Genomic DNA, 11,688 nt, shown 5'->3' with positions numbered 1-11,688 from the left:
GAAGAAGAGTTGATGCTTTTGAGTTGTGGTACTGGCAAAGAATGCTGAAAGTACCATGGATTGGTAAAAGAACTAACGTATCTGTCCTGGAGGAAGTGTAGCCGAAATGCTCCTTGGAAGTGAGAATGGCCAGACTTCTTTTCACCTCCTTTGGTCATGTTGTCAGAAGGGACCATTCCCTGGAGAAGAATGTCATGCTTGGTAAGGTGGAGGGTCAACGAAAGAAGGGACGGCCTTCAATGAGATGTATTGACACAGTGCCTGCGACAATCATCTCAAGTATAGAAAAGATCATGGAGTTGGCGTGGGATTGGGTGGTGTTTCGTTCTGCTGTGCATTAATTTGCTATGAGTCAGAAACAATTCAACGGCACCTAACAACAACAACAAAGCAACAACTTGTCTGTTAGTTTGTTATACTGTTTTTGCTTGCATATTGCTTTGAATCTGGAGGCCATACACCAGCACTTCTAACGCCACCAGAGTCACCCAAAAGAAGGCTTCAGGAATTGACAGACTGCCCATTGAGATGTTTCAACAAACATATGCAGTGCTGGAGTCTGGTATATTGACCTGTTTACTCTGTTCTTTTGTTTATATTCTTCAATAAGGTTTTATGATTGTCGTTGTTGTAAAAATAACATTTATACAGCCAGCCAAGGGACCAGTGGAAGGAGGGTGTTTGCATGCATGGAGCCTCACAAGCCACAGGCTGCAGTAAGCTAGCCCTGGGACCAGCTGAAGACAAGTGTTTGCCCTGTGTTTCCTGGGGCAGGAAGCAGTAAGCCAGCTGAAGACAAGGGAAGGCACGTGTTTGCCCTGGGGACAGGCAGGGTAAACAAGCAGGGTGGGGAAGATCAGGAAATGGGCAGAGCAGTTTAGAAAGCTAGGGGAGAAAAACTTGTCTGTCAGTTTATTATACTGTGGTGGCTTGAGTGTTGCTGTGAGACTGGAGGCTAAATCTCCAGTGTTTCAAATGCCAGCAGATTTACCCATGGTGGACAAATTTCAGTGGAGCTTCTAGATTAAGACAGGTTTAGAAGAAGGAAGAGGCCATCCACTTCTCAAAGACTTTGCCAGTGAGAACCTTATAAATAGCAGTGAAATACTGTGTGATATATTACTGGGAAACTTTATAAATAGCTCTGAAACTGTGTACAATATAGTGCCAGAAGATGAGCCCCTCAGGTTGGTAGGGACTCCAAGTATGACTGGAGAAGAGCTGCATCCTCAGATTAGAGCCGACCTTGATGTGGATAGAATAAAGGTTTTGGGACCCCTATTTCCTGATATGACACATCTCAAAATGAGAAGGAACAGTTACAAACATCCATTAATAATCAGAACGTGGAATGTACAAAGTATAAATCTAGGAAAATTGGAAGTTGTCAAAAATGAAATGGAATGCACAAAGATTGATATCCTAGGGATCAGTGAGCTGAAATGGAGTGGTTTTCGCCATTTTGAATCAAATGATCATATGATCTACTATGCCAGGAATGACAAATTGAAGAAGAATGGCATGGTATTCATCATCAAACAGAATATATGAAGATCTATCCTGAAGTACAGTGCTGTCAGTGATAGGATAATATCCATATACCTATGAGGAAGACCAGTTAATATTCCTATTATTTAAATTTATGCCCCAACCATCAAAGGCAAAGATGAAGAAATTAAATATTTTTATAAACTTCTGCAGTCTGAAATGTACTGAACATGCAATCAAGGTGTGTTAATTATCATTGGTGATTGGAATGCAAAAGTTGGAAACAAAGAAGTATCACCAGCATTTGGTAAAGATGGCATTGGTGATAGAAATGATGCTGGAATTTGCATGATATAATTTAGGAAGACCAATGACTTGTTCATTGCAAATATATTTTTCAACAACACAAACGGTGGCAATACACATTGACTTCACCAGACAGAGTACACAGGAATCAGATTGACTACATCTGTGGCAAGAGGCAATGGAGACGCTCAATATCTTCAGCCAAAACAAGGCCAGGAGCTAATTCTGGAATAGACCATCAGCTGCTCATATGCAAGTTCAAGGTGAAGCTGAAGACAATTACAAGAAGCCCATGAGAGCCAAAATATCACTTTGATTATATTCCTCCTAAGTTTAGAGACCATCTAAAGAATAGATTTGATGCATTGAACAGCCATGACCAAAAACCAGAGGAATTTGAGATGACATCAAGAACATCATCCTTGAAGAAAGCAAAAGGTCATTAAAAAGATAGGAAAGGAAGAAAAGACCAAAGTAGATGTCAGAGTAGACTCTGACACTTGCCATGGAATGGAGAGTAGTTAAAGCAAATGTTAGAATCGACAGAATAAAAGAGCTGAACAGAAGATTTTGAAGAGCAGCTCGAGAAGACAAAGTCAATTATTATAATGAAATGTGCAAAGACCTGGAGTTAGAAAACCAAAAGGGAAGAACATGCTTGGTATTTCTCAAGCTGAAAGAACTGAGCAAAAAATTTATGCTTCAAGTTGCAATATTGTAATATTATATGGGCAATATTTTGAAAAGAAGATGTATGGAATACAAAGAGTCACTATACCAAAAATAATTGATAGATGATCATCCATTTCAAGAGGTGGCGTATGATCAAGAACCAATGTTATTGAAGGAAGAAGTCGAAGCTTCGCTGAAGGAATTGGTGAAAAACAAGGCTCCAGGAATTGACAGACTACCCATTGAGATGTTTCAACAAATGGATGCCATGCTGGAGGCACTCACTCAGCTATTCCAAGAGATTTTGAAGACAACTACCTGGCTAACTGACTGGCAGAGATCCATATTTGTACCTTTCAAAGAAAGGTGATCCCACAGAATGTGAAAATTATAGAACAATATCATGGATATCACACGCAAGTAAAATCTTGCTGAAGATAATTAAAAAAATAATTGTATCAGTGTATTAACAGAGCTTCCAGAAATGCAAGGTGAATTCTGAAGGGCATGTGGAGCAATGGATATCATAGCAGATGTCAGATGGATCTTGGCTCAAAGCAAAGAATACAAGAAAGATGTTTACTCATGTTTTATTAACTATTCAAAGGCATTTGATTGTGTGGATCCTAACAAATTGAAGATAACATTGAGAAGAATGGGAATTCCAGAACACTTAATTGTACTCATGAGGAAACTGTACATAGACCAGGTGACTGTTTGAGAAGAACAAGGGGATACTTCATGGTTTAAAATCAGGAAGGGAGTGCATCAGGGTTGTATCCTTTCACCATACTTATTCAGTCTGTATGCTGAACAGATAATCTGAGAAGCTAGACTATGTGAAGAACGTGGCATCAGGATTGGAGGAAGGCTCATTAACAACCTGAGATATGCAGATGACACAACTTTGCTTGCTGAAAGTGAGGATGACTTGGAACACTTACTGATGAAGATTAAAGACTGCAGTCTGTAGTATGGACCTCACCTAAATACAAAGAAAACAAAAATCCTCATAACTGGACCAATAAGCAACATCACGATGAATGGAGGGAAGATCAAAGTTGTCAAAGACTTCATATTACTTGGTTCTACAGTCAATGCCAATGGAAGCAGCAGGCAAAACAGCAGGAACTGTACTGCATTGGGCAGATCTGTTGCAAAAGACTGCTTTCAACTGCTGAAGAGCAAAAATATCTCCTTGAAGACTAATATACACCTAACCTAAGCTATGGTATTTTCAGTTGCCTCATATGCATGTGAGAGCTTGACAGTGAATAAGGAAGACTGAAGAAGAGTTGATGCTTTTGAGTTTTGGTGTTGGCGGAGAATGCTGAAAGTGCCATGGACTGCTAAAAGAACTAACAGATCTGTCCTGGAAGAAGTGCATCTGAAATGCTCCTTGGAAATGAGAATGGCCAGGCTTCATTTCACCTGCTTTGGTCATGTTGTCAGAAGGGACCATTCTCTGGAAAAGAATGTCATGCTTGTAAAGTGGAGGGCCAATGAAAATGGAAAAGGGCCTCAACAAGATGGATTGACCTGGTGGCTGCAGCGATGGACTTAACTATGGTAGGGATCGTGATGCTGTCACAAGACTGGGATGTGTTTCATTCTTTTGTACATAAGGTCGCTAGGAGTCGGAGATGACTCAATGGCACATAACAACAACAAAAATAAATACCATAAAGCTTAATCCTAGACATTTCATACATTTTCTTAGCCTATACACATAAATAATTATATGTTATATATAATATAATATCCACTCCTCGGAAGGAAGTTTGGGCAATCCTACTTCCGTAGTGATAACTGCCTCGGAAACCCAAGGAGGGGTTGCTAGGAGTCGGGGCCGACTCGAGGGCAAATAACAACAAATAACAACATATAATATAATGTACACACTTAGAGTACACAGCTGGGTTCAAGAGCAAAAAAAAAAAAAAGGAAAATCACTGACATTTTAATCAAAGGAAAAACATTAAGTCCTGGAATCTGGAGCTGAAACTCCTAGGAATTGTGTATCCAGTTATATATGCCCACTGAATAATGGAAATTAGGAATGCAACCCTATGTCATTGTGAGTTAGTGCTTGTATCACTGAATAATGCTAGCAATAGATAAGAAGCTGTCTCATCCGTAAATAAGACTAGGGACATTTTTGCCATTCTATGAAAGACAAGGCCTTTAGATGAGCCACTTCCCAGATTCTAGCTGGCAGTAGAGGCAATCATGAGAAATCAGCATCTCAAAATTGTGGCTTGTGTGATCATAGACATTTTCCCATAATGGCTGGTTGTAACCAAGAAAACCAAACCTACTGCCATTGAGTTGATTCTGACTTATAGTGACTCCCACTGGGTTTCTAAGACAGTAAATCATTATGGAAGTAGAATGCCTTGTCTTCCTTCCACAGAGTGGCTGGTGGGTTTTAACTCCAACCTTCTGATTAGCAGCCACATGCCTTGGCATTGTACAATCGGAGCTCCTTAAAGGCAATGATGACTGTGTAATAAGCAACCTTTCTGATTCTCCTCTGCAAATGATACAAAATACCTTCACAACTATGAAAATGTTTCACAAATTCAAACCTTCAGGATTACTCCATGAGAAAGGAATGTTGAAACTACAAAATAACTTTGAATAAAAAGAAAAAAATCAACAAATTAAGCATAGGATTCTTCACACTCTTACCACTACCTGCCCTTTGCAAGACTTTGTGAAGAATAAAGGCAAATTTAGAGAAACTGCAGAGAAGACAGAAGGCAAAGCTCTGGTGGTATAGAGCCTAAGGCATTTGACTGCTAAGCAGAAGGCTGCGGTTCAAACCCACCAGCCACTCCACAGAAGGAAGACTGGGCAGTCTACTTCTTTAAAGATTTACCACCTTGGAGACCCAGAGGGGTCACTGTGAACTGGAATATACTCAATGACAGTGAGGTTTTTTTTTTTTTTTTTTTTGGTTTAAGAATGACTAAGACCCATACCACACCAAAGCAAACTCACTCCCATCAAGTCAGATCTGATTCATAGCAACCCCTCCTTGGGTTTCCCTGGTGGTATCACTACAGAAGTAGATTACCCAATCTTCCTTTCGAAGAGTGGCTAGTGGGTTTGAACCTCCGGCTTTCTGGTTAGCAGTCAAATGCTTTAGTCACTATGCCACCAGAGCTAAATTCATGCTTTCACATAAATGTTCAGAGAAGACACTATATATAAGAAAGGGAATGCAAAGTATATGTGAACTAAATGGGCATATGCCATATAAGGACCAGGCAGTGTTTTTTTCTGTTGGATATAGGGTGGCTATGAGGGGAATCAACTCGATGACACCTAACAACAACAACATGCCATATAAAGATTCAATTGTGTAATTTAAAGGACTAGACATGCTATAAAGGGATAGATGCCAGATTTAAAGAGGCAAAAATTATTTCAAAGGGGAGGTGATATTCAAAGGGATGGTAGTCTTTTTTTTCTGGTGGAGGGAAAAAAAAACAAAAGGAAAGAGAAAAGTGTCCCTTTCGTTTGGGTGGTACATGGGAAAAGAAGGAAAAGGGAACATTTTAGAAAGCTTCCATAACTGGAAGATCCATAATCACTCCATCTCAAGAAACAGCCAACCAAGCAAACGACAATAATAACCCATTAACAAGAAAATGTCCATGACTCTATGTGTAAGTGTGAGTGTGTTTTATTATGGCTTTTTTTGTTTTTTAATAATAACATACCCAACGTTGAAATATTGCATTTTTCTTTTAAAGCCCTCGATTTAGAGAATATAGTGTGCGTTGGATAAGGACTTGGTGGATTTATTTTCTTCTTACTGCTTTCATTGCATGGTCTACATTAATACCATTGTCCTGCTTTCCATATTATTTGCCAGGTAACTATAACAATATAATCTAAAATTAAAAGACAGTAGTCATCCCATCTCCCTTCCACATTCTCAGAGCACAACTAAACTACATTTCTTTTTGAAAATGCCTCTTCTACCTCTAGTGATCTGTCATAGAAATAGTATCATGGTCTAGTGTTATTTGAACAAATAAAATAGTATTGTAGCTAAAGTTTATTTTATTTAAATATCAGACTTTCATTAGTACATGATTTTGCTTCTTATTATTTTCTTCTAAATAGGAAATGCTTTATATTTAGAGTTCATAAGTTATCTTAAAATAGTGAAGCATATTCAAGTCCATTTACCTGGCATTACTTAATATACATACTACCATATAAAATTATTGTAAGATAAAATAAAAACTATTAAAATTCTTTTGGAAACATTAAAATTACATTTACGTTAGAGAAATCTTATAAACTATCCTAATGATAGCATATTTTATTGGGAAGGAATAATTTTTGTATTATTAAAGATTATTATGTTAAATTCCATAGCTGTTCTACTGGATATAGTGCTTGCCACATGTGGCTATTTAAATTTTAAATTAAATAAAATTTAAAATTGTTTTGCTCAATCATAGTAACTACATTTCCAATAGTCAATAGCTACATGTAACTAGTGGTTGAATTATTGGATAGTTCAGATAAGGAACATTTTCATTACTGTTGAAAGTTCTTTTGGACAATACTGTTTGGAGAGATGAATCTTAATGAATTGGGCTGACTTTAGTCAAATATTTTGTCAAAAATTACTCAATTCCCATTAGAATAACCTTGTTTTATAAGGGTGTGCATGTATATTTATATATGTGTCTTAGTTATTTGAATGAATCATATGATGCTTTTACTTATTATATAGGTACAGCAAAGAAAAAAGCTGAAAAACGTAAACAACCTGATTGGCCTCATAATGATGATGAACATCAGGAATTTGGAACTAGTATCAAGGATTTGTTTGCTTCTGTTTTGGTAAAGTAAAATGTTTCCCGTCAAAAAGCCAATGAAGTTGACTTGCATAATTTGTAATATTGGATTTAAGAAAATAACCGTCAATTGGTTGGGACTTTTGAAATCTTTTAGTGAACCTCTTTATTTCACAGATAAGGGAAAATAGGACCTGTATTATCTATGTGGTATTGCCAAGAACTTGGCTAGTGTCAGAGCCTGTTTTCCTTTTTCTATTTGTTTTAATTTTACTTTTATGTTATTTTGTGTTAATATTTTGTTCTGCAGGAAGAAATAAGGCTTTTAATATGATAACATATAGGCATCAATATTATCTTGTTCACTATGTTAAAATGAATTAGAAGAGAATTTTAAATGTTAAGAAACATTCCCAAAAACATTATAGGTCATGTAAATATGGCAAGATCAAATGGGTAAGAACTCTGTATTTCTATATGTGAGAAAGAAAGCCTGCAATACAGACATCATAGAGTAAAAATAACTTCTAAAAGGTGATCCTACTTTCAGTTTGTTTTCTCTTCTCCCATTCATCACTTCACCTGTTATGTCACCTGAAGAATTATATTTTTCAAATGTAGGTTTATTAAGTTATTTCTCAGATTACTTCCTAAATGAATTTTGTACCCTTTTTGTGAGACTTTCAAGACCTTTTAAAACAATGTCAACTTAATTTCCTACTTCATTTTCTCAGAATCTTATGTTTATCTCCCCCATTTTCTGGTCACTTGTTCTTTCCTGGATACCTTAGGTACTTGTGTAGTTCTCTAACTTTGTAGAAGTGAATCTCTTTGCTTCAGACATCCTTTTCTCTCTTCTCCATTCCAGAAAAACCTCTTTGTCAAGTCTCATCTTATATTCCTACAAAAATGCGTTTCCTGCTCTTAATGCTTTTATAGATGTTTGTTCCAGTATATATACATAGTGCTTTTTAATTTATTAGTTTACCTTTTCCTAAAAGAAAAAGTAAAATTGAATAGAACTAAAATTTTTGTGAACTGTTGCTATTCACCAAGTGTTTTGTCTTTTGATCAAATTATGAACACTTCCTAGAAATAGATTATATTTCATTCAGATTTTTATTTAATTTTAATGTTTATAGAATATTGCATGTGTATATTTTAAAAATACAGAAACCATTATGTTAGTATGTTAGTTATAACTTTTTTCACATTGTTAAATATTAATAAACGAATGACGAAGGAAGCTTAAGAAGACCATCTGTAACCTTGTCATATATCTAATAGATGTCCTACAGATTTGCAAAGAGCAAAACTTTAGTCAACAGTGAAGTTGTCTTCTTTTAAGGCCACCTGATCTTTACGTAAAAGATGTTTTGAAAAATTTTTCAATTTATGAATTCTATATCAATAGCTGTATGAATTGGTGTGCAATTTAAGTAGAGTAACTTGTTAAGGTTTTAAAGAGTTAGACAGTTTTCTCATTTGCAAGCTGACAGAAGCATACCTAATTTGTAAATGTGAACAAGTTAACAGTTGTTGAACCCTACCATTTAAAAAGGCCCTTACATAATTTTGTGAATGTTATTAATTTATATGTCTTAGTTTGGAGTCTGTAAATGAGAAATAATGCTAGTATACACCTCATAAAATTGTTCTGAGTCATAAATGTATTTGATGTTGTTGTTGTTAGGTGCCCTCAAGTCGGCTCCAACAGATAGTGACAACAGAATGAAACACCGTGTGGTCCTGTGCCAGCCTCACAATCCTTGCTATAGCAGAACACATCATTGTAGGCACTGGGTCAATCCATCTCATTGAGGACCTTCCCCTATTTTGTTTACCCTCCACTTTACTAAGCATGATATTCTTCTGCAGGAAATGGTCCCTTCTAAGAATATGACCAAAGTAGGTGAGACAGAGTCTGGCCATTCTTGCATCCAAGGAGCATTCTGGCTGCTCTTTTTCCAGAACAGATTTGTTAGTTCTTCTGGCAGTCCATGGCACTTTCAGTATTCTTTGCCAACACCACAATTCAAAAGCATCAACTCTTCTTCAGTCTTCCTTATTCATTGTCCAGCTTTCACACGCATATGAGGCGATTGAAAATACTGTAGTTTGGGTCAGGTGCACCTCAGTCACCTTTGCTCTCCAGCACTGAAAGAAGTTTTTTGCAGCAGATTTGCCCAATGCAGTACGTCATCTGATGTCCTGAATGCTTCTTCCACAGGTGTTGATTGTGGAACCAAGTAATGTGAAGTCTATGACAACTTCAATCTTTTCTCTATTTATCCTTGTGATCCTGCTTATTGATCCAGTTGTGAGGACATTCATGTTCTTTATGTTGAGATATAATCCACACTGCAGACTGTAATCTTTAATCTTTATCAGTGTTTCAAGGCATCTTCACTTTCAGCAAGCAAAGTTGTGTCATCTGCATATGGCAGGTTGTTAATGAGTCTTCCTCCAATCCTGATGCCATGCATTTCTTCATATTGTCCAGCTTCTCCTAATAGTTGCTCAGCAAAGAGATTGAATAAATATGGTAAAAAGATACAACTTTGACATACTCCCTTCCTGACTTTAAACCATGCAGTATCCCGTTGTTCTGTTCAAATGACAGCCTTCTGGTCTACGTACAGGTTCCTCATGAGTACAATTAAATGTTCTGGAATTCCCATTCATCTCAATGTTATCCAAAATTTTTTTAGATCCACACAATTGAATGCCTTGCATAGTCATTAAACACAAATAAACATCTTTCTTATATTTGTTGCTTTGAGACAAGATCCATCTGACATCAGCTATGATATCGCTTACTCCTTGTCTCCTTCTGAATCCAGCTTGCATTTCTGGAAGTTCTCTGTCAATATACCTCTACAAACATTTTTGAATTATCTTCAGCAACATTTTACTTGTGAGTGATAGTAATGATATTATTTGATAATTTCCACATTCTGTGGGATCACTTTTTTTTGGAATGGGTACAAATATGGATCTCTTCCAGTCAGTTGGCTAGGTAGCTGTCTTTCAAATTTCTTGGCATAAACAAGTGAGTACCTCCAATGTGGCACCCATTTGTTGAAACATCTCAGTGGGTATTCTGTCAATTCCTGGGACCTTGTTCTTTGACAATTCCTTCAGTGCGGCTTCAACTTATACCTTCAATATTATTGGTTCTTGATCATATGCCACCTCCTGAATTGGATGAACATCAATCAATTCTTTTTGATACAGTGACTCTCTGTATTCCTTCCATCTTCTTTTAATGTTTCCTACATCATGCAATATTTTGCTTATAAATTCTTTCAATATTGCAACTCGAGGCTTAAATTTTTTCTTCAGTTCTTTTAGCTTGAGAAATGCTGAGCATGTTCTTCTCTTTTGCTATTCTAACTCCAAATCTTTGCACATTTCATTATAATAATTGACTTTGTCTTCTTGAACTGCTCTTTGAAATCTTCTGTTCATTTCTTTTATCTTGTCATTTCTTCCCTTTTCTTTAGCTATTCTCTGTTCAAGGGCAAGTGTCACTTTCAGAAGAAGGAAAAGCCCAGCCGCTTCTCAAAGAAATCACCAGTGAAAACTTTGTGAATAGCAGTGAAACACTGTCTCATATAAATGTATTAATGTATGTTAAATGCTTAGATCATGGCTGGGCAAATAACTACATAAGTGACTTTTATTATTTTTCTTTATTATTATTTTTATTATGAATATCATTGTGCTAGGTATTGAGGATACAGCAGTAATTTTTGCCTATGCCTTTATAGAGCTTAAGATCTTGTATAGATCTCAGATTTTTAAAAAATAAATCAATAAACAACTGAGTAAACAAAATCTGTAAGAAGCCTACTTTAGGTATGTGGTGAGGAAGCCTTCTCTGAAAAAGGGACATTTAAATGTGAAACCTAAAGCACGAGGAGCTAGCCATGTGAAGAGTGGAGAGGATTTAGAAAATTCCCAGTACAAGGGACACATGTGGAAAGTCCTTGAGGCAGCAGAGACTTTGGTATGATCAGTGTATAAAAGATCTGTGTTTTTGGAGCATAGCAACTAGGTCAGGAGCATGACAAAATGATAGGTTGGGGAAAGAAAAAGGCTTGTTAACACAGGTATCTGTGGGCTGTGATAAGTGTTTTTAATTTTATTATTCCATTGCTGTCAAAGTTGTCCCTGACTCAGGGGGACTCCATGTGTGTCAGAGTAGAACTGGGCTCCATAGAGTTTTTAATTACTTATTTTTTGGAAGTAGATCACCTGGCCTTTCTTTTGAGGCCCCTCTTGGTGGACTTGAACTTCCAATATTTCAGTTAGAGGCCAAGCTCATTAGCTGTTTGTATTACCCAGGGATTCCTTTATGCAATAGGTTGTTGTTGTTGTTGTTGTTATGTGCCAT

The 11,688-nt window shown here is 36.7% G+C and overlaps 1 protein-coding gene across 1 annotated transcript in view; it reads left to right on the top strand.

Annotated features, from left to right (window-relative positions):
• SLCO6A1 (solute carrier organic anion transporter family member 6A1) overlaps positions 1–11,688 on the top strand; it is a 263,122-nt gene that overhangs the window by 36,300 nt on the left and 215,134 nt on the right. The window contains exons 5-6 of the mRNA XM_007942498.1: positions 6,228–6,349; positions 7,226–7,335. Coding sequence (XP_007940689.1) covers positions 6,228–6,349; positions 7,226–7,335 — 232 coding nt within the window. The remainder of the gene's footprint in view (positions 1–6,227; positions 6,350–7,225; positions 7,336–11,688) is intronic.

The sequence above is a fragment of the Orycteropus afer genome, unplaced genomic scaffold, assembly GCF_000298275.1.
Source record: "Orycteropus afer afer isolate SDZICR_OR568_19922 unplaced genomic scaffold, OryAfe1.0 scaffold00091, whole genome shotgun sequence".
Taxonomy (NCBI): domain Eukaryota; kingdom Metazoa; phylum Chordata; class Mammalia; order Tubulidentata; family Orycteropodidae; genus Orycteropus; species Orycteropus afer.
Note: the sequence above shows the minus strand (reverse complement) of the source record. Positions and strands in the feature narration are given on the sequence as shown.